Source organism: Nerophis lumbriciformis, linkage group LG28 (genome assembly GCF_033978685.3).
Source record: "Nerophis lumbriciformis linkage group LG28, RoL_Nlum_v2.1, whole genome shotgun sequence".
In the NCBI taxonomy this organism is placed as follows: Eukaryota; Metazoa; Chordata; class Actinopteri; order Syngnathiformes; family Syngnathidae; genus Nerophis; species Nerophis lumbriciformis.
In genome coordinates, this window is record NC_084575.2 from 16963067 (window position 1) to 16986550 (window position 23484).

Consider the following 23484-nt stretch of genomic DNA (forward strand, 5'->3'; position numbering starts at 1 on the left):
TAATTTGTGTCCGCCTTCAACTTCATGTGTGATTAATGAAATAAGCCCAAATTCACAAATTTTGTTGTAGCTGGTGCTACATATGTACAGAATAAACCACATGATGTTAGTACATCAGTTGAGGAAAATGGGTAAAGTACAATAATAATATCCATCCATCCATCTATTTTCTACCGCTTATTCCCTTAATAATTGATATTATGATTCATTCCATCTTCTGATAGTTCAAAAATTAACACCAATGAGAGCATGTTAAAACTCTGCCAGACTCAATTCCACCTATTTGACTGATGAACATTATTACATAATTTATTCCGAAAGTAGAAATATCGGCAAAGGAAGATAGAATAATATTAACTGCAACATGTAAGTGTTAAAAAAAACAAAACAACAACATTATGATTTGTATATTTTTAGTTTGTGCTTGTTCGGTAGGTCGTGAGTTCAAACCCCGGCCGAGGCATACCAAAGACTATAAAAATGGGACCCGTTACCTTCCTGCTTGGCACTCAGCATCAAGGGTTGGAATTGGGCGTTAAATCACCAGAATGATTCCCGAGCGCTGCCACCGCTGCTGCTCACTGCTCCCCTCACCTCCTCTGCATAATTTCACCACACCTTCGCAGCCGAGTGTGAAGCGACTGGGATGGGAATCAGCACCTCCAAGTCCGAGTCCATGGTTCTCTCCCGGAAAAGGGTGGAGTGCCATCTCCGGGTTGGGGAGGAGATCTTGCCCCAAGTGGAGGAGTTCAAGTACCTCGGAGTCTTGTTCACGAGTGGGGGAAGAGTGGATCGTGAGATCGACAGGCGGATCGGTGCGGCGTCTTCAGTAATGCGGACGCTGTATCGATCCGTTGTGGTGAAGAAGGAGCTGAGCCGGAAGGCAAAGCTCTCGATTTACCGGTCGATCTACGTTCCCATCCTCACCTATGGTCATGAGCTTTGGGTCATGACCGAAAGGACAAGATCACGGGTACAAGTGGCCGAAATGAGTTTCCTCCGCCGAGTGGCGGGGCTCTCCCTTAGAGATAGGGTGAGAAGCTCTGCCATCCGGGGGGAGCTCAAAGTAAAGCCGCTGCTCCTCCACATCGAGAGGAGCCAGATGAGGTGGTTCGGGCATCTGGTCAGGATGCCACCCGAACGCCTCCCTAGGAAGGTGTTTCGGGCACGTCCGACCGGGAGGAGGCCACGGGGAAGACCCAGGACACGCTGGGAAGACTATCTCTCCCGGCTGGCCTGGGAACGCCTCGGGATCCCCCGGGAGGAGCTGGACAAAGTGGCTGGGGAGAGGGAAGTCTGGGCTTCCCTGCTTAAGCTGCTGCCCCCGCGACCCGACCTCGGATAAGCGGAAGAAGATGGATGGATGGATGGATGGATAGTGTGCGTGTGACTATCAGTGTCTTCTATTTTTTTTTTTAAAGAAAACAATCTGAAGTTGTCTTTATTTTTAAGTTATCATGCAATGATTTTACCAGTCCGGCCCAGTTGGGGAATAGTGAAGTGAAGTGAATTGTATTTATATAGCGCTTTTTCTCTAGTGACTCAAAGCGCTTTTACACAGTGAAACCCAATATCTAAGTTACATTTAAACCAGTGTGGCTGGCACTGGGAGCAGGTGGGTAAAGTGTCTTACCCAAGGACACAACGGCAGTGACTAGGATGGCGGAAGCGGGGATCGAACCTGGAACCCTCAAGTTGCTATACCTCCCCAATAGAAGAGATTTTCCTTAATTAGGCCCCTGAGCTAAAATAAGTTTGACACCCCTGCTTTGTATGTATCTATATATATATGTCTAATACGTCTATTTCTATAATAGAGTCATAGAAATATGTACTTTATTATGTATTGAGAAGAGAGTTCGGCGCACCTTTTTTGCCTTGTTGATGAGGGAGCGGATCCGGTCCTTGACGTTGACCGACTTGTCTCTTTGGAAGTAGATCTGGGTCTCGGACGGCCCATACCGGAGTGGGGCGTCCGGCCAACCGAGCTCCAGAATGGGCGGCTCCTCGTCGGACATCATGGGAAAGTAAGTGCCGGATGTCAACTCGGAAGCGACGTCGCCGTCCCCAGCGACGTCGCAGTCCGCCGGGCCGGTTCCGTTGCTGTCCGGCTCGCCGGTCTTGACGGCGTGCCGGGTGATGTACTGGATCTCCGTTTCGGACAAGAAGCTGAGCTCTCGCTCCTCGGTCAGAACGCGGCGGTATTCCCGCTCTCCCTGCTCGAGCAGCGCGTCGGTGGCCAGCCGGGCCGCCTCGCTGTGGCTCAGCTCCAGCGAGGCGACCTGCCTCCACGGGCTCTTCACTTCCTCCAGCCGGGTCGCCAGCTTGCCGAGCGGCTTGCGGCCTCCGGAGGCCGGCCTCAGCGACTCCGAACTCATAGCGGAGCTTCGGAGGGAGCGTGCGTGCACGCGCGTCACACAGAAGATGGACGAAGTTTCATCCGAGTTTCGAACGTGGAACTGAAGACACAATCAAAAGTGGAAAAAAAGACTTTACAGTCTTTTGGCCAAGCTCGAAGTGACTTTACTTCCCGATGCGATCACCATGGGAGCTTCACCTCACCTGTTGACACCTTTCCTGTCATTGGTCCGCTCCTCCCCCCTGCTACTGCTCATTTCACTAATACTTCTGGAAAGGAGTTTCACAATAAAAGCCCACAAGACCGGTTTTATTGGCCTCACATTGTTACACAACCTCAAAATATTTGAAATCAGTCAATCACTAAACAAATCAAACATTTTTCCCCTCGGCCATCAGGCACATGAACAATAACAAGATCTGATAGCTCAGTTACAGCTCATGTTATTCTATTCCGTGTTATATGTGTTTTATGTTGCACGATTGCGCCAAGTAAAATTCCTAGTTTGTGAACCCGTTCTCAAACAATGGCAATAAAAACTCTTCTGATTCTGATTCTGATTCTGGTGACTGCAGTGTGGAGTTTTAGTTTCGTTTAAGCGGTTTGACACAAATATGTCATTAAGCATCAAGGAATTGAAGCTAATGGTATTGTAAATCAGTGTTTTTCAACCTTTTCTGAGCCAAGGCACATTTTTTTCCATTGAAAAAATCCGGAGGTACACCACCAGCAGAAAACATCAAAAAATTAAACTCAGCAGCCGTTATTGACAGTAAAAAGTCGTTCTCGCAATTGTTGGGTATGAATTTAAACCATAACCAACCATGCATCACTATAGCTCTTGTCTCAATGTAGGTGTATTGTCACGACCTGTCACATCACGCCGTGACTTATTTTGAGTTTTTTTATGTTTTCCTGTGTGTAGTGTTTTAGTTCATGTCTTGCGTTCCTATTTTGTTGTCATGTCATGTATGGATGTACTTTGTGGACGCAGTCTGCTCAACACGCTGTAAGTCTTTGCTGTCGTCCAGCATTCTGTTTAGTTTCGTTCTGCATCGCCATCCCTAAGCTTCAATGCCTTTCCTTAGCGTCACTCGTCTTTTGTTTATTTTTGGTTTAAGCATCAGATACCTTTTTACCTGCATGTCGTCCGCATTTTGTGATCACGACAAACCATGTTCCCGACATCTACAAAGCAATTAGCTACCTGCTGCCACCTACTGATATGGAAGAGTATTACACGTTTACTCTGCCGATCTCTCGACAGTACAGACACTCAACAACGGCACATTTGTGGATTATAATTACTGGTTTGACAAAAATATTTTTAACCCAATTTGGTGAAATTACAAAATCTCCCACGGCACACCAGACAATATCTCACGGTACACTAGTGTGCCGCGGCACAGTGGTTGAAAAACACTGTTGTAGATAACAACCATTTAATATGTAATGATTTTATCAGCTAACATAATTATAAATACTTTAACGTTAATATACATAATCTAATGGTCTCCACGCTTTTCATCTACGGCAAATGATTTGTATATATGTGTTAAAATTAAAAATACATTTTCCGTGTGATTTTGGCACACTGAGTGCTATCATGTACCTTTAATTCCTAAATAGTAAATAGCATTAATTTGTCGCAGCTCTTAGAATTAAAGTTGAAAGTTTACACTTCAATCGCATGCTGATAGTTATTCGATTATTCATTTTTAATTCATTGTGAATGGTGTCCAAAGTGCGGCCTGAGGGCCATTTGCTCTTGGCAGTTTTTTTTTAACGGCCCACGGCTCATTCTAAAAACACTATAACTAAAAAAACAAACATTAAAAGTGAAACAAAATAGCAAACAGGTGTAAATTAATGAGAAAAGGTGGAAATGTTGACACTAATAACACAAAGCAAGACATACAGTTGTTTGTACTGTGTGTGTCTGAGTATACGCTGAACATAAAAGCCTAAACATATTTGTTAAATATTCAAATATTTGTGGACTTTATAGTAGCTGAATTTAACAAAACAAGATGGCCAACAAAGGATGATCTGTTTTAAAATTGTGGTTTTATTACAATATTATTGATGAAAAATAGATATTTTGAAAAACTTTTGCCTGGTACTGTACGTACACATTATATAATGACAGCTACATTAGTTAAACATGCTATGACCCAATTTCTCCCACTTTTTCCTCAACCCTTCAAAATAAGAGTCATTGTGTATACATTGTTGTGTCATTTGCTTGTTAAAACAAAGAGGACGTCAGTAAATACTCCTCCTGTAAGGTCAATATTGAGTCAAAGTTTGACACGGATGTTTACAGAAAAAGAATCCAGCACGTAGACCTGTAGACTATCATCTTATCCTGTTTGACTGCATCGTGACCCACAGGAGCGCGCACACAATGAGCCGCGTCTCTTGCACAGGAAATGAACATACTGCTTCCTGTCAACACAGCTGCCTTGTCAATGGCTCTGTGCCAAACCAAGAACACGATTAGTACACGTGAATCTTGTGCACTTCCTGTGTTTCTTTGTCAACGTTACTTCAACTTCCCTGACGGCCTGCAGCAGACCCAGATCTGTGCACGCTCAAACACGCGCACATGCACGCACGCACGCATGCACGCACGCACACACACTGCATTGAGCTTGTATGAAATGACTTCGTTATGTTGAAGAAGTGAAAGCATCTTTTGTGAGTGGAAAAGCTACAAAATGAAGAGAGTCATTGTCTATTTTTTTTTTTAGTTTTATTGAAGTTCTTAGACGGTATGTGCATGCCTTTGTGTTCCACATAATTAATTGTCTGTTTTCTTCACAGTGTGTAGGATTTATTAAATATTTTACCATAGATTATAATAAATAAGATGCTGTGCTCGTATTTTGGTAGGTAAGGTTTAGGACTTGTAGTTGTGTTCATCATGATACATGTACAGTATTCATCAAACTTCATGGCCTTTGTGTGAATGTCATTTATTTAGGTTATTTGAATGAAATCATGTACTAATGTTTAACAAGCTCCTCGTTGTTTTCCTAGGCGTACACTACCACTGTATGCTTTTATTTTGAAATGAGTTGTGGGTGGATGATTTCATCCGGGCACTTCAGAGACCAACCAGGCGGGACATGGACGACCAACACGAAGACAAGGGTCAGACTTTTTCACACACATTCTTTCAAAACAACCTATTTGTGCCACTGACGTTCTGTTTGTTCGTTTTGGGTCAGTTCTGATGTTTAGGTCAGCCCACAAGCGGAATTCTGTTTCTTCTCTTTTTCGCCCCTCGAAAGTCTCGCGCTCATTTCGTAAATACACTGGTTTCGTATCACAATGACGTCATAGTTTAAAGATTGTGTAATAATACAGTAGTCTCGATAACTTTGCAACGTTTTTTTAACGACCCTGACTTTAATGTGAATGTTCTGTAAAAGTAATTTTGATCGGATGTATTGTATTATTACTTTAAAGTTACCAAATACAGAGTAGTGGAATAAAGTGGGCGTGGGCGATATGGCCTAAAAAAAAAGTTTTTTTTTCACCAAAATTTCGATTTACAAATGAATCCAATTTTTCCCTCTACTTTTTAAAAGAACAATTAATACAAATGACAGAGATCATTCAAAGCAAGTTTTTATTTTATGTGATCAAGTTTGAAATGACAGGTTTTTGTTGTTGTTATGTTTTATTTTTTTTGTCCTGTCCAGCTACTCAGGCAAATCATATTGTTGATGTAGATGCACATATCGGCTGTACAGATTTACTTTACAAAAGACAAGTGTGGGATACTTCTCTTGTTGCCTTATTTGTATTTGACTTTATTAAATTAATTTATATTATTATTTGGTGCAGCCGGGCCAGAGCAGGAGGGGATAGAAAAAGTAAAAAAGGAAGACAGGGGGAAATTGCGGGGATAAGAGGGGGATAAGACAGCAAGACCACAACAAAAACAATAACAACAACAGAACTGCATCAGCGAATAGGATATGTACAAATATGATGGTAAAAGTGATGGCAAAGAAGCAGTTAGTGAAATAAATATTAATAATACAGAAATGACAATAAGCATTATTACACTACAAATGGATCAATACAAATACCAATAGAAATACCGGTAGTACTATTGATAATGAATAATAACAATAATTACCTCTATTATCAACAATACAATTGTTTCAAGTGCAACAATAAATATATGTAATTATAACTTGAAATACAAAAGAAAGCAGATAAATGGAGGGGAAGAAGAAAAATCGAACTGTATTAACCTTGTAGATTGTTATAGTAAAAATAGGTCAAGCTTTGTCAGTGTGCCATGTGTTACTCAGTTTCCCTTTAGGCAAGTTTGAAATGACACTGACTGCATACACTGCACCTTACTCTTACAAAAATATTCAAATTTTTAAAATGTTGTTCTTTTCAGACTAGATATAAATTGTACTTTTTAAGGAGTGATTTTCAAATAGTTTAATTAATAGCTTCCTCTAGGAAGCAATACTTCTGTCTTGAATAAAATACTTCTGCTCACAAAATGTAGCATTGCACACTGCATGCAAACAAATAATAGTCTCAAAAATTGAGATAAAGTGCAAACTTAAATCTTCTGTCTTGAATAAAATACATTTGTAAATAAAAATGTTGTAGTTTATATTGTATGCAAATAAGTAATCAAGTAAAGCACTGAGAAGACAATAGTTTCAGTAAGTGGATAAATGCATGCAGGCTATTTCATTCACACATCTTGGCGACTGCTTTAGTGATCGTTTTCCACTGTGCTTCTTTCATATCATAAATGCTAGCTTGTATAAATGATTCCACCGCAGTAAGCTGTTTTATAACCAGAGTTTGTTTGTGGTAAAGGTCTTGTTTGCCTCGTAAAGAGTTGCATTTCCCCTATTCGACTGGAGGCTTCGGTTTCAGATTCTGGAATAAGTTTGTTGTGCTGCTGTCTTTTTTAAACAAACTTTGAAGCGTACAGTCCTTTGTTCCACGCCTGTTGCTGCAAAACCAAACTACTGACAACACTTTTCTTTTCTTTGGAACACACGTCTCGCTCTCGATGGAATTACCATTCGCCATGTTTTGCTAAGTGTGTGAATCTTTGCTAAGGAAGTAAGGGTGAAGGCGGAAGACACTTAAGTTCCTGGGGGCAAAAAGTATGCCAGAGCAAGAGGAGAAAAAGGTTTTATTTTTTAAATCGTTTGCAACAAAAAACTCAAATGTATTGATAAAATCGATACATTGCCCAGGCTTAATTAGCAGTATTATAATATATGTTATGATTACAGGATGCTGAGTGAAAGTACACACAGTTACTATATCTTAGACTTAGACAAACTTTAATGATTCACAAGGGAAATTGTTCCACACAGTAGCTCAGTTACAAAGGATGGAAAGTGTAAGGATGGAAAGGATAATGCAGGTATAAAGTAGACAAAAAATGTACCGTAGTAGCAATATAAAATATAACATATATGTAATATTTACATATGATATATACTGATATATTATATTATATTATATTTTTATATTATATATAAACTGGGGTGAGTTTTTCCTTGCCCTTATGTGGGCTCTGTACCGAGGATGTCGTTGTCGCTTGTGCAGCCCTTTGAGACACTTGTGATTTAGGGCTGTATAAATAAACATTGATTGATTGATTGATTGACAATATATAACAATTACCATGTACAATATTACAGTATATGTAACGGCTGCAGCAGAAAATAGAGAGTAGGTCCAGCAGAAAATATACATTATAAACAAAGAGAGGTAGCTCACATAGAAGCGGTCAGGTAATAGACAGATATCATCTAATGCTGTATGGCGAGTGATTATACAGCTGGATGGAGTGCGGAATGAAGGAGTTCTTGAATCGAACACTGTGGGAACGAAGCTGAAGGAGCCTGTTGGAGTATGAGCTCCGCTGTCCCTCAATTATTTGACTTAATTATATGACTGCAGCATACTGTGTGCCATGTGAAAGTACACACTGTTACTACAACTAAATATATGACTGCAAGATGCTGAGTGAAAGTACACACAGTCAGGGCTGATTGGATGATTGTGTTTGTGATTTTTATACCTTTTAATCTAATTAAACTAAACGTAATTAAAATAAATTGTTCAATATATATATATTTTTTATTGCAAAATAACAAATTTAATATAATTGTATTTATCTTCCTGCCACAGCCAAGATTCGATGGCATTTTAACTGTTTACCAGCCCAGCACTAACGCTGCACGGCACCAGGGACAATGAGAGTAATTACCGATCATGTTATTATCAGGAAGGGGCTCGGAATACATTTGCGGTAAAATGTCATGAAGTGCGCTGTCATTCATTAATTGACATTTTACAAGCGCTTATCCACCCACGCACAGTGCGTGATCTTGACATAGGGAGGGGCTACCCTGCACGCCGTTACTGCATTTAGTTGTCTGACTGCAGGATGCTGAGTGAAAGTGTACACAGTTACTTGCAGTTACTGTAGTTACAGAAACTTGACCTTTAACAGCATAAAGAACAAGTTCTTTTCTTTTTCTCAGATGCCTTTGACCCCAACATTCCAGAGGAGGGACCTTCAGCGCCCCCTCCTGGATGGTTGGATGACATCATGGGATACCAGGGTCACAAAGGAGGTATTTTCCTTCTCCTTTTGTGCACATGCGTCACATCTTCACGTATTTGTGTCACGCACATGTCCAGATGACGACAACCCAGTGTACCCTCCCCCTCCGGCCTACACCCCCCAACCCCAAGTGGATAGGAACACTGTGGTGCCTGACGTTAGGTAACTCTCCCAAAAGTCTACAACTTTCAATCCTTGAAAAAAATATTTTTTTGTGATCTTTTCCAGGGTTCCCTCAGTGTCGGAAGATGTGGCCAGAGATGCCCTGCTTAAATTTGTCCAGTCCAAGTGGAATTACAGTTCCAAGCCAGCCCGCAACCTGACCTTCAAAGAACTCCGACCCATCACCGTCTACCGGGTATGAGTCTTTCTGTGCGTGCTGCTCCATCCACAAATGTTCTGCTGCTTGTGAGAATACTAACAAGTCAGTACAAACTTAAAAGTGTGATACTTATGATAAGCTAACTGCTAACTAGGGGTGGGCGATACTGCAAATTTTGGTATTTCTGCGATGCCAAAAAAAAAACAGGGTCAGCATTGCGCTCATACCAATACTTTTCACTGGAAATTGGTTTGTGTGAGGAATTTTGGCTTTATTTTGTTGATCAGGGAAATAATAATGGAAATAATAATTGAACACACAAAAAACTTTCATTAAAATTGTTGGGGCTTTTTCGACTGCAAAACCATCATATGTCCAAGAACACTGACTACAATACCTGTCAATATTTGCATTTAAATATAGCGGATTTTACCGAGCCACCCCAAACCCTCACCTATCCTCCAACCTCTCATCTTGCATGAGGAAGTTGGGGGTGTGCTGGTGGAAACACCCAACTGTCTACTGTTATGAAATTGTGGTAATTAAGGATAGGATAGTATAGACCTTATTTATCCCACAGTGGGTAAATTCTGTGGTCGCGGTGCAGATTTCACATATAGTATCAAAAGTAAAAACATAATAATAATTTTTGGATGTGTTACACGGATACTCCAGGTGTTGCTGAGCAGACCGGAAATTGATTTATTTTTTTCCATGAAAGTTAAAATAGAGTAGTACCTCTACTTAAGTGTTTTGAGGTAAGGGTAATCTTCCAGCTGATTGTTATGGCTTTAAGTTGCAAGCAACAATTTTTGTTACATGTATCCCCGCCATTAGTTGGTATAGCAAATGTCACAATGAACCCCGTAAGATCTGACAAAAACATCTGGTTTTACATTAGCTTATAGCTGGAGATGGACATGACGTTGTTTTCCAACCATAAAAAGGAAAAAAGGTTAGTGTGAAGGGCAGTGCTGAGAAGAAGTGGATGATATCCATTGAATTGAAGGAATTGCAAGAAGCCATCCAAAACTTGACCGAGCGTGTTGCCAACTTGGTGAAGTAATTCGGGCCTATCACTGCTCGTATGCGCCATAGTGAAACGAGGAGTCTTAATTAACCCCAGCCAAGAACATTCAAATAACATCTAAATGCCAGCAAAATTATCCATGATAATATAAATTCGCTGCTGATTGTGTGTTTGATGGAAACGCCTCTAGAAGAAGGTTTGATGGAAAAGCCTCTAGAACAGTGGTTCTTAACCTTGTTGGAGGTACCGAACCCCACCAGTTTCATATGCACATTCACCGAACCCTTCCTTAGTGAAAAATACAATGTTTTATTTATTTATTTTTTCAAATTTAAGACAAAGTTATATGTTTTTTTTCCTAGTGCACTAAATGAACCGTGCATGAACATCACCTTGTTCAAAGAACAAAACTAACACAGTGCATGAACTCACAGCAAATTACACACTTGCAAATCAGATTGAAAATAAGAGGGAACATTGTTTGGGGGTATCCATAATACTTAGACTTAGACTTCTTTTTTATTGTCATTCAAATTTTAACTTTACAGTACAGATACGCCGATAGGGAGAAGTTTTTATTTACACGATTGATTGATTGATTGAATGAAACTTTAATTAGTAGATTGCACAGTACAGTACATATTCCGTACAATTGACCACTAAATGGTAATACCCGAATACGTTTTTCAACTTGTTTGATTAAGTCGGGGTCCACGTTAATCAATTCATGAGTCTGGTGTGTCTTGACCGCTGCGGCGGAGGCTCTGCCGTACCCCTGAGGCCGACTCACCGAACCCCTAGGGTTCGATCGAACCCAGGTTAAGAACCTCTGCTCTAGAAGAAGGTACCGTAGATGTTCAATCTCCAAAATGCTCTACATTATTATTACATTACTTTAACAAACTACTGTAGTTGTTAGTAGTATATTCCGTTGAAATGTTTTTTTTCCATATATCTTTTCTAAAAGTTTGTTTTTTCTTTTTAAAAGGCATTTTACATGTTAAAATTGTGGTGTTTTCGGGGGTCAACACCAATGAAATTGATTTAAATTCATTTTAATGTGACACTTTGAGTTGAGATACAATTGTTTTGGGTTAGGAGTTCTGTCGGATAGCCAATTAATATTGTTAATGGAGGTAGATAGATAGTACTTTATTGATTCCTTCAGGAGAGTTCCCTCAGGAAAGTGTAGTATTGTACCAGAAAATTACAGAAACGGGATTGCGTCGACAAAGAAAGACAAAATATGTGAGTTTTTTGGAGGTTATGTTGGATGCTGAAACTATCTTTGGTATTGATAATATTGATATTAGGATCAAAGAAACAAGACTTGAAATATTGCATGTTGTAGTGTGTCATGCTGTTTTTCTTCTGCAGTACAGACTGGAGACTTACACCGAGACCAGAACCAGCAAATGGGACTTCGAATCCTACAAGGGTAAACCTTATGAACAATTCTGTCACCGCATGCCGTCTTCCTCCTTGTACACCTGTACATGCACACGTTCACATGTACTAGTGTACGAATCAGTGTGTATTGTGATTGAACAGGACAGCCTGTGGATGGTCCTCAGTTTGGAATGAGTCCTCCTCCGTGGGACATTCCTGTGACGTTACCCCCAAGATTCACTGACCTGGTGGAGATGATCCGAGTTCCGCACTCATCCTTCGTCAAGGTTCGACATTGCCTTTATTAACAATAGTGTTTGGAAAAACTAACTCACGGCGTTAATAATAGTTTGTTATAATGTCAGTTTTTCTAGTAACAAGTAATCTAAGTAATTACTTTTATGTACGTTGAAAATCTAGTACCAATGTGTTTGATGTAGCGAGGCATACTACTTTTGTTGAGGACAAGATAGCTAGTAAGGAGCTCTTTAGTAGTGCAAAAGCAGCAACCACCACACACACACACACACACACACACACACACGCGATCTCTACTACTACGGGGGAATAATGAACATTCAATTAAGTGACAGTCATCAACAATAATAATCCTACAATACCACATTTGTGGACAAGGAGAAACACAGCCATTGACGCACTTTCAATTGTTTAATTAACTATCAGTAAAAATATTCCACAGATGCTGCAGTAAACAATCTCCTTCCAGTCCGCAGACTACCACTGCTCAGCTAAAACTGACGTCGCGCTTCACTTGGCCACACACAGCACTTTTTAAAGGCTCGCACAAACAAACATCTCTAAACTGCATTCACCAGATATATGTAAGTTAAAAATAAAGGACCAAATTAATTTCTTTCCCAAGTAATTAAAGGGGCTGTTTGCAACATTTACACGGATGCCTAGAGTGCGCTAACTTCCCAATGTATTTTACACAGTATATCCTGCCCTCTTACGGCTTCTCGAACTGGATGACATAACTACATACGTATGCAACAAATGCACATGCATTAGATTTAGGTGTTAGCAAATAATTGTGATTCGGATGGTTAGTGTTCGCTATTATTGAATGAATATTCTTTTATAACCACAACATGACTGCAAATTGTTTGTTGCTTTTTTTGGATTGTTTTTGTATGTGTGCACATTCTTCTTGCACGTACGTTTTAACGAGACAAGGTCAGAGACAGCCGTAAACACCAATCAATTTTATTTGGGCCGGAAATTTTTTTTATTGCATAAACTTAGTATGTGTGACAAAAATAGATAGTTTTAAAACAAATGTCTTCTGTTAAACCAGTGATGGTAATATAAGCTAACCAATAGTGTTCTTGTTGTATTATTTGGTTTGAAAAACTGTGAGCAAGTTAGAAATAGTCCCTTTAACTACATCCATTAAATAATAATTACATTAGTAATTCAGTTACTTTTTTGGGAAAATAACAAATCACTGTTATCAATTGCTTTTTTAGAGTAATTTTCTAACACTAATTAACAATAGTGATCACACTTATGGATTGTATTTTCTGTTTGTTTGTTTATGCGTGAGTGAGTGTGTGTGTGTATGAATGTCTCTGAGTGCGTGTGTGTGTGTTTTGGTGTCAAAACTGCAAAATCGGTGCACATAAAAATCACTTTGTGCAAGTGCAGCCTCGAGTCCACACATGCAGACTCTGTTTGCACTCGCGCTGCCTCTCTTTGCGTGCATAGACTCTTGTTTGCGCGTGTGTAACGTCTGTGTACACGCGTAGTGTCTTAAAACACTTCAAAGAGTCTTGCTCGCGGGCTGACTTTGTTTGCGCTTACAATGTCTTTCTCTTTCCATATGCCCATGACATTCCTCTTATTTTTTTTGTGTAGCTGTAGGTCAATCAAATCGTCCTATTGCAGTAAGAATATGCAGTTAATATCCATCCATTTTTTACCGCTTGTCCCTTTTGGGGTCGTGGGGGGTGCTGGAGCCTATCTCAGCTGCATTGGGGCGGAAATCTGTTACCCATCGGAATTTGTAACTCCAGGGGGCGATGTTCCCATGACGTTTGTTTGATGGTTAAACGGCAAGCCCAAAGAGGAGGAGAAGAAGAACGCTTGCGTAAATGGCGTAAACTATCCTTAATGCTGAAACGTCAGTTGTCAGAATTTCAGCATTAATAATAACAATGGGCTCATACTATAATGAAAGTAAGTCATTGATTTCCAGAATATGTGTAATTTATTAATGCTGAAATTCTGACAACTGACGTTTCATTCCATGATAGCTTCTAATCCGGAAAATGTATGTGTGTGAGAGAATCAACAGCTGATACAATGGACTCATACTATAATGAAAGTAAGTCATTGATTTCCAGAATATGTGTAATTTATTAATGCTGAAATTCTGACAACTGACGTTTCAGCATTAAGGATAGTTTACGCCATTTACGCAAGCGTTCTTCTTCTCCTCCTCTTTGGGCTTGCCGTTTAACCATCAAACAAACGTCATGGGAACATCGCCCCCTGGAGTTACAAATTCCGATGGGCAGAGCCGGCCCAAGGCATAAGCGTACTAAGCGCTTGCTTAGGGCCCCGCGGCCACCAGGGGGCCCCCAAAAGCAATTAACAAAAAAAAATTTATTTTTATTTTTTGCATGTACGAGTCTGACTGATGATTTCTAAATGATCAAAGATATATTATTGTACAAAAACACAATTTAAGGTCAACATTTTTGCACATTGCTGTTTCAGGTTTTTGTTACCAAAAATAATAAAGTGAATCAGAATCAGCTTTATTGTCCAGTTATGTTTAACACACATGGAATTTAACTTCAGTAGACTGCGCTCTCTTTGTACAAAGTAAACATTAAATATGAACAATTAACTAAAAATATAAACTAGTAATTAAAGACTAATATGTACAAGACTGATGAGACAAGATGACACTTTTACTGTAAATACAAAGCTTTATCACTTGGACTGTTCAACCCCAGGCCACTCTTGTAGCTGAATGTTTTCTACATTTTAAAATTAGGAACCATATGTGGCACTCTGGACATCATTCGTTCATTCATTGGTATTATTTATGTTCTTAACTGGGCCACCCCCATATCTTTATAAATGACATGTCATTTGTAAAGACATGCCAGGCTGACAATAGGATAATGTAAACAACACTTCCAGAGCCGCAATGAGTTTATATATTATTTATATATTATTGGCAGAAATAGAGGGCCCCAAAATCAAATTTTGCTTAGGGCCCCATGGAGGCTTGGGCCGGCACTGCCGATAGGTAACAGATTTCGGTACAACACCGGCACACACGAGCCAGCAGACTCTTTCCTTTTTTATTCACGTCATGTGTCAATTTCCACTGCTAAATATACGCAGAGCTTCTATTTTTGCCCGACGCCGCCACAAATCCGTTAAATTTCGCTAAAATCTGCTAGTGTTGAACAGAAACTCATGCACAAACACAAAATAAAGCATCCGGTTTACTTTCAAAATAAAATACTCCGCCTTCAAGGCGGAGCATACTTTATACTTTGAAAGGTTCTAATGGGCAGCGACGGACATGAAGTCAACTTGTCAAAGATTTTCAGACTTAATTTCATCCTGTTGACACAAATGGATGAGGACATGAGGTCCAAAATTAAAGAATAATGTACAGGCATATCCCGGGCAGCTAAATGGGGATATGGGGGCCTGTGTCAAATATCAGCTGATACGGAGACCGGGAGAGCAAAGGACTGATTGTGTGACATGCTCGCCAAGGATGATGTTTTGACCGCAGCCGTTTCGCATTCAGTGGAAATTCGGGGTAAGACTAAATCTGACCAATCTAAGTCCAAAACTAGATCTGACCAATCTAAGTCTATGAGCATGAACTGAGGCCTACTTGGATGAGAGGCGAAACGTCTTCTAAAACAAACCAAACAGTCTAGTTGCGATCGATACAATGACCTGGATGAATGAGAACACTCATAGACAAAATTAGAGCTTTTAGATTAAATAACCTAATATTAGTGTATTTTGTATACTGGTACATGTTTTACACTACGACCGAATAAACAATGACATTACCTATTATTGTGATGTCCTGTGTGTAAAATGAGTTTACGCTCATGCAGTTTTGTTTACGCGCAAGGATTTTGGCACTCTTAACGACATACTTTGTGTTGTAGTTGTGTCACAAGTGCAGCGGCTGTGGAAGGACTCGGTGCGTGGCGTGTCACGGCAGAGGCATGGTGAGCGTCCGTCTTTGTGATGGACCAGAAAGTGTGACGTTGCCCTGAAAACGGTTGTCTGCCCACAGAAACGTTGCACATTCTGCCACGGTCATGGGCGTGCTCACAACAAGCGCTGCACTTCCTGTCACGGCCGTGGACGCAGAAGGTGATAAGGCGAGACCGAGAGGGGAAAAAACTTGTTTTGACAAATTGATAGATCCATTGATTGACATACACCGCCTCCTCTCAGGTGTATTTCCTGTCACGGTCACGGCTCTAAGACGTGCATTGTGTGTCATGGCTGTCAGAACCTCCTTCATTTCATCCAACTTACAGTGACTTGGTAGGTGCTCGCACATGCAGACGACATTCAAACTTCTATAATTTGGTGTGCGTGCATGTAGGAAGAACAATGTTGAGGATTTCATTCCTGATCGCCAGCCTGACTTCCCGGACAAGAAGTTTGAGGAGGTGACAGGTGACCCCTTCTTTGTGGATGAGAGTTTACTGGTAAAAACAAAAATATTTCTGCTTGATTTAGTGTCAACTGTTGTTAGCATTTAGCGAGCTTACCTTGGCTTTCCTCCATGCAGGTTTATCCCATTCAAGGCTTTCCCGACCAGGAGATCTGTGACGCCTCCCACAAGCTGATAAACGAACACCTGAATCGCTTCAACACCACCTGTCGTATCCTGCAGCAAGTGCGTCAACACAAGCCTTGCTGTTAACAGATTGCAAATAATTGATTTCCATATGTGACTTCTTCCTGCCTAATAACCAAATTATACTTTCCCAACATCCCAGAATAGTCACCTTGGTAAAGAACACTCCATTTGTATTAATGAGTAAAAGAGTAAAATAACTTGCTCTGAGCCTAGTCTATAAAATTTGCTACACCTCCCTGATACCGAAGTACATGTCAAACTACTTCCATAACAGAAATGACCGCCATAACCACAACACCAGGGGGAGCTCCACAAACCACGTTAAACCCAGATTCCGATCTAACATAGGTCTTAACTCATTCTCTTTCTATGCCACATCAATATGGAATGCACTCCCAACAGGTGTAAAAGAAAGTGCATCTCTATCCTCCTTCAAAACCGCACTAAAAGAACACCTCCAGGCAACTACAACCCTAGACTAACACCCTCCCCCCACCACATCCCACCTCCCCGGATTGTAAATAATCAAATGTAAATAATCAAATGTATATACTTGTTCTTATGCTTTCTGAGCTCACTATGTTCACTGCTCGCTGTACATATCCTACGAAGTCAGACCTACACTGTTACAATGTCCATTTCTCAGATGATATAATTGTTGATGACTGAAGTGCTGATAACAACCAAACCTAACCCCCCATCCGCCCCAACCCCCTCCACATCCCACCCTCCGGATTGTAAATAATGTAAATAATTCAATGTATATACTCTGATAATTAACTTGTGTGATGACTGTATTATGCTGATAGTATATATTTGTACAATGAATTGATTAATGTGGACCCCGACTTAAACAAGTTGAAAAACTTATTCGGGTGTTACCATTTAGTGGTCAATTGTACGGAATATGTACTGTACTGTGCAATCTACTAATAGAAGTTTCAATCAATCAATGCTAACTTTCTGTGTGCTTTGTTGCAGCGGCAGACGGTGGAGCTGGTGCCGCTAACGCACGCCTTCTACTCATACAGCGGCAAAGACTTCAGCTTCTTCGTGTATGGAGTGGAGAACAAAGTGTTCACTTCCAAGTATCCGTCTGCGTGCGCCATTTTGTAGGACAACAAGGCGAAGAACACTGTTGATTTTGAACTCGCAACCTTTTGTGGAGTTCACATGGCAACGGTCTGAACAGGAATGTATGGTCGATAATGTCATCAGAAATGGCCGTTGTCGGAAAAGTTGAGTGCTAAAGGAGATGGAAAAAATCGCTATCATTTACAAGATATTGCTCCTTTAAATACAACTTTTTTTGCACATGTGTGCAATGATAAAGTCCTCCAGTAGGGGGCACTGTTAACATCAAAGAAACAAATCTTGCATATACAGGACTGTAATCTCGTGTCATAGTTATATAGCAATGTTTGATGACTTCATCACAAATGTATCTACTGTATATGTATGTAACTGACATATTATAATGTTGGACTGAAATTAACTATATAGGCCTATGTCTATATATATATATATATATATATATATATATATATATATATATATATATATATATATATATATATATACTGTACATAGACTGCCAGATGGGATAATATTAAATGAATACATATTTTAATAATTACTTAAATGTGTCATTGATTATAATTAATTAATTAATACAATTACATTAAATAATTTGATTAAATACTGATTTGGTTATTTCATGATTTAATTGTTTCACTATTCAGTTATTGATTTCATGATTTTTAAAATTATTGACACATTTAAGTAAGTACTTCAAAATAAACTTAATGTCTCATTTGGCACTCCATACATAGCATCTTTAAACGAATGTATTACAGTACTTCTAAGTCACTACAATGGCAATACAACTTTATAAAGTGTCTACATGTATTTCAATAAAACTACTGCTGACTGACACTGATGATCAGAAAAATGTATGAAAGATCTAATTATGAAATAAAAACAACAACTAAAGTTTCAAAGTTATGAAGACTACGCCCACCTGGCCGGAAAGGGACTGATGACCCGACATATTGTCCCAGTGACCGTGAAGGCGGCACTCCTTAAACCAGACACTCAGCTTTCACGTGGGCTTCACCACTGACATTACGGAGTGCAGGTTGTCTTTCTCTGACGTCATCGTTGTTCATGTGACGTCACTATCACGCCAACTGAACAGGTGAGTTGCTATGAAATGTTTAATGACGAAATTTTACATTTTACATTTTGGTTATTGTGAACTGGAGAAGGAGGAACGATGAGCAAGATGGTGCGTTCAGGAAGCTGGGATTCTGTCAATATAGAGAAATGTACTTAATTAGTCAAATGTAGAGAAATGTTGTCATTCCTTAGGCAAAAGCAATGTTTTTTGGCAGTTGGAGAAACAGAAATCAATTTAATCTGGAATTGAACCTGGGAACTTTTGTATGAGGCAGTACAAAACACCATATTCAACCTATTCAATGATTTATGTTTATTTATTCAAGTGTTTATGTCTCTTGGGGTCTCACCATTGTAACTTGCCTTCCTGTTTCCTCTGGTGTGCGCGTGCGCGTGCACACACGCGTGTGCGTGTCTCGTTACGTGCCTATATGGGAACATTTCAGCTTGCTATTGTTTCTTTGATGGAAAACTTTAACAACACAAATCAGTTCAATTTCCGACGGTACGCAACAGTGACATCCATTATTAAAGATCAAATTGAGATAAAATGACACAGATTAATAGCTAGAACTAAATCATTTAAACATTTTTTAAAGAATGAAATTCAAAATTTCACTTCAAAGGGACACAAACAATAATATCATGGTTTTTATTTCTATTTCCAATGAAGGCCTCCACACATTCCTGCACACAAACACACTTGCATGGGAGTGTATCCTCTTCGAAGTGAGATGGTGGTGATTCTGTGGCTCCTCCCACTGGCCGCGCTCACGGCTACAGCCGCAAACTTGCGCAGCCAAACGGGACCCCGGCTCCAGCTGTCGCATGAAGGTAGGACATGTGCACTTTCCCATGGGACCAAGTAAACAACAACCCCGAGTGATGTGTGTTTAGCAGGACGCTAAACCACCACGACCATGCATGTGTATGTGGTGGTCCAATCACACAACTGATAGTGTATGTCCATTCACACAAGTAGCTATTAATAATGATGGTGCATGCCATGTACATCATGATTAATGCTGGTGGAGTATGTCCATTCACACAGTTACTAATAATGATGGAGTATGCCCATTCACACAATGATTAATGCTGGTGGAGTATGTCCATTCACACAGTTACTAATAATGATGGAGCATGCTCATTCACACAATGATTAATGCTGCTAGAGTATTTCAATCCACACAATTGTTAATAATAATGGCTTATGCTCATTCACACAATGGTTATGACTTGTGGTGTATGTCCATTCACACAAATTGTAATATGATAGTGTATGTCCATTCACACAGTCATCAATGTTGGGTTAGTTTATGGTAATTCACACAATGATTAATGATGGTAGTGTATGCCCATTCACACATTGAATAATGGTGGTGGTGTACGTTTGGTGACCCAATGGTTGATGGTGGTATGACTCCATTCACATAATGACAAATGGTGGTGGTGTATTTTCAGTTAGATGAATGATGGCACTTCTGTGTCCATTCTCACCATGATTGATATTGGAGGTGTACATTTTTGTTGACATAATGATTAGGGATGGTGGTGTATGTCGATTCACACAATGACTAGTATTGGAGATGCATATGCTTGTTGACACAATGATTAACAATGGTAGTGTATGTCAATTCACTTGATGGTTGATATTAGAGATGTATATGTTTGTTGACACAATGATTAATGATGGTGGTGTATGTCTATTCACATGATAATTGATATTAGAGGTGGATGTTCGTTGACACAATGATTAATATAGTGGTGTATGTATGCTCATACAATAATTAGTAATGTTTGTTTCGGTCCCTTCACACAATAATTAATGATGGTGATGTATGTCCATTCACAGGATAATTGATATTGGAGGTGGATGTTCGTTGACACAATGATTAATATAGTGGTGTATGTACGTTCATACAATAATTAATGATGGTGATGTATGTCCATTCACACTATGATTGTTGCTGGTGTTGGTGGTTGGCACAATGATTAATGATAGTAATTGTTTATTTACACAATGGTAATGATGGTGGTGTAAGTCATTCTCACAATGATTGATGATTAATGATGGTGATATATGTCCATTCCCACGACGAATAATGATGGTGGTGTTTGTCTATTCATGCAATAATTAATGATGGGGATGTTTTCTCATTCACACAAATATTACTTGTGGCAATGTACAGTATGTCCATTTAAAAAGTGCTTATTTGTGGAGATGTTTGTATGTTTATTTTCAAAATGATTAAAGATGGTGGTGTATGTCCATTCAAACATTTATTATTGGTGGCATATTTAGATTGTCACAATGATTATCGATGGTGGTTTATGTTCATTCACACAATAGCAATGATGATGGTGTATGTCCCTTCTCGCAATGATTATTGAACAGTGAACAGAGTTTTTTGTGTTAAATTTGTCAGCACTGAAGAATAGCTTGGCGATCTACTGGGGGGAAGGGACCAGCGGGGGTTTCCAGGTGCTGCTGTTGGATGAGGATCAAGGCTGGTTGCTGGTTGGAGGAAAAGATCACATCCACCTGCTGTGGTCCCACAGAGTGGATCTTCCTTCGCAGGTGGTGAGTTATAAGCAATCACTTTTTAGAAGTGTATCCCCAGCAGCTCATTTTAGTTGTATTTCCTTTTTGCCAAGTGATACACTGATAGATGACATCATTTTGCAGCAGCCAATTACAAAACCCAAAACCAGTGAAGTTGGCACCTTGTGTAATTCGTAAATAAAAACAGAATACAATGATTTGCAAATCCTTTTCAACTTATATTTAATTTAATACACTGCTAAGACAAGATATTTAATGTTCAAACTGAGAAACTTTTTTTTTTTTTTGCAAATAAACATTAACTTAGAATTTAATGGCAGCAACACATTGCAAAAAAGTTGGCACAGGGGCATTTTTACCAGTGTGTTACATGGCCTTTCCTTTTAACAACACTCAGTAAACATTTGGGAACTGAGGAGACCAATTTTTTAAGCTTTCCAGGTGGAATTCTTTCCCATTCTTGCTTGATGTACAGCTTAAGTTGTTCAAAAGTCCGGGGTCTCCGTTGTGGTATTTTAGGCTTCATAATGCGCCACACATTTTCAATAGTAGACAGGTCTGGACTACAGGCAGGCCAGTCTAGTACCCGCACTCTCTTACTATGAAGCCACGCTGTTGTAACACGTGACTTGGCTTTGACTTGCTGAAATAAGCAGGGGCGTCCATGATAACGTTGCTTGGATGGCAACACATGTTGCTCCAAAACTTGTATGTACCTTTTAGCATTAATGGTGCCTTCACAGATGTGTAAGTTACCCATGCCTTGGGCACTAATGCACCCCTATACCATCACAGATGCTGGCTTTTGAACTTTGTACCTAGAACAATCCGGATGGTTCTTTTTGTCTTTGTTCCAAAGGACACGACATCCACAGTTTCCAAAAAACATTTGAAATGTGGACTCGTCAGACCACAGAACACTTTTCCACTTTGCATCAGTCCATCTTAGATGAGTTCGGAGCCGGCGGCGTTTCTGGGTGTTGTTGATAAATGGCTTTGGCTTCGCATAGGAGAGTTTTAACTTGCACTTACGTATGTAGCGACCAACTGTACTTACTGACAGTGGTTTTCTGAAGTGTTCCTGAGCCCATGTGGTAATGTCCTTTACACACTGATGTCGCTCTTTGATGCAGAGGGATCCAAGGTCCGTAATATCATCGCTTACGTACAGTGATTTGTCCAGGATCTCTGAACCTTTTGATGATATTACGGACCGTAGATGGTGAATTCCCAAAATTTCTTGCAATAGCTCATTGAGAAATGTTGTTCTTAAACAGTTCGACAATTTGCTCACGCATTTGTTCAAAAAGTGGTGACCCTCGCCCCATCCTTGTTTGTGAATGACTGAGCATACTTTTATACCCAATCATGGCACCCACCTGTTCCCAATTAGCCTGTTCACCTGTGGGATTTTCCAAACAAGTGTTTGATGAGCATTCGTCAACTTTCTCAGTCTTTTTTGGCACTTGTGCCAGCTTTCTGAAACATATTGCAGGCATCAAATTTCAAATGAGCTAATATTTGCAACAAATAACAAAGTTTTCCAGTTCGAATGTTAAGTATCTTGTCTTTGCAGTCTATTCAATTGAATATAGGTTGAAAATGATTTGCAAATCATCGTATCTTGTTTTTATTTACCATTTACACAACGTGCCAACTTCACTGGTTTTGGGTTGTGCACAAGTAACAATGCTGTTGCGACTCGTACACAGGTGCACTGGCCGGCGGCCCAAAGAGACGTGCGCCACTGCCTCATGATCGGCAGAAGTCTGCAAGTGAGATGTCAGCATTTTGTTTGAACGCTCCAACAGACGACAAAGTTCAACTTTTTGCTGCCCTTTTCAGAGCGAGTGTGCCAACTTTGTGCGTCTGCTCCAACCTTTCAACAAGACGCACGTTTACGTCTGTGCCACGGGTGCCTTCCATCCTCAGTGTGGCCTCCTCCAAGTCATGCTGGACACAGAGGTAATGCCAATTTCAAAGAAATTGTCAATGTTATGATGTCTATTAGAAATATTATACGTTATAATAACCCTTGTGTGTGAATGTGAGTGTGGATGTTGTCTGTCTATCTGTGTTGGCCCTGCGATGAGGTGGCGACTTGTCCAGGGTGTACCCCGC

At 40.0% G+C, this 23484-nt stretch overlaps 3 protein-coding genes across 5 annotated transcripts in view; 2 read left to right on the forward strand and 1 right to left on the reverse strand.

Moving 5' to 3' along the window:
- fam83c (family with sequence similarity 83 member C) overlaps positions 1–2586 on the reverse strand; it is a 20239-nt gene extending 17653 nt beyond the window's left edge. The window contains exons 1-2 of one of the 2 annotated variants that reach the window (XM_061923778.2): positions 2563–2586; positions 1869–2459 (exon numbers count right to left, since the gene is read on the reverse strand). In XM_061923778.2, the coding sequence (XP_061779762.2) occupies positions 1869–2378 (510 nt within the window). In that variant the 5' untranslated portion in view covers positions 2379–2459; positions 2563–2586. The other variant, XM_061923777.2, reaches the window with a different exon arrangement.
- The window catches only part of ssuh2.1 (ssu-2 homolog, tandem duplicate 1), a 60797-nt gene extending 42671 nt beyond the window's left edge, over positions 1–18126 (forward strand). Inside the window, exons 1-13 of one of the 2 annotated variants that reach the window (XM_061923782.2) lie at positions 5035–5133; positions 5402–5515; positions 8914–9006; positions 9074–9158; positions 9225–9354; positions 11726–11786; positions 11900–12024; positions 15913–15975; positions 16044–16123; positions 16208–16300; positions 16362–16467; positions 16551–16658; positions 17604–18126. In XM_061923782.2, coding sequence (XP_061779766.1) covers positions 5491–5515; positions 8914–9006; positions 9074–9158; positions 9225–9354; positions 11726–11786; positions 11900–12024; positions 15913–15975; positions 16044–16123; positions 16208–16300; positions 16362–16467; positions 16551–16658; positions 17604–17738 — 1104 coding nt within the window. In that variant the 5' untranslated portion in view covers positions 5035–5133; positions 5402–5490 and the 3' untranslated portion in view covers positions 17739–18126. Of the gene's footprint in view, positions 1–5034; positions 5134–5401; positions 5516–8913; positions 9007–9073; positions 9159–9224; positions 9355–11725; positions 11787–11899; positions 12025–15912; positions 15976–16043; positions 16124–16207; positions 16301–16361; positions 16468–16550; positions 16659–17603 lie in introns of those variants that run through there. The other variant, XM_061923781.2, reaches the window with a different exon arrangement.
- A 547-nt stretch (positions 18127–18673) lies between these two features.
- Positions 18674–23484, forward strand: part of LOC133570937 (semaphorin-3D) — a 33377-nt gene continuing 28566 nt past the window's right edge. Inside the window, exons 1-5 of the mRNA XM_061923779.2 lie at positions 18674–18819; positions 19474–19634; positions 21227–21381; positions 23076–23138; positions 23209–23328. Of these exons, the coding sequence (XP_061779763.2) occupies positions 19508–19634; positions 21227–21381; positions 23076–23138; positions 23209–23328 (465 nt within the window). The 5' untranslated portion in view covers positions 18674–18819; positions 19474–19507. The remainder of the gene's footprint in view (positions 18820–19473; positions 19635–21226; positions 21382–23075; positions 23139–23208; positions 23329–23484) is intronic.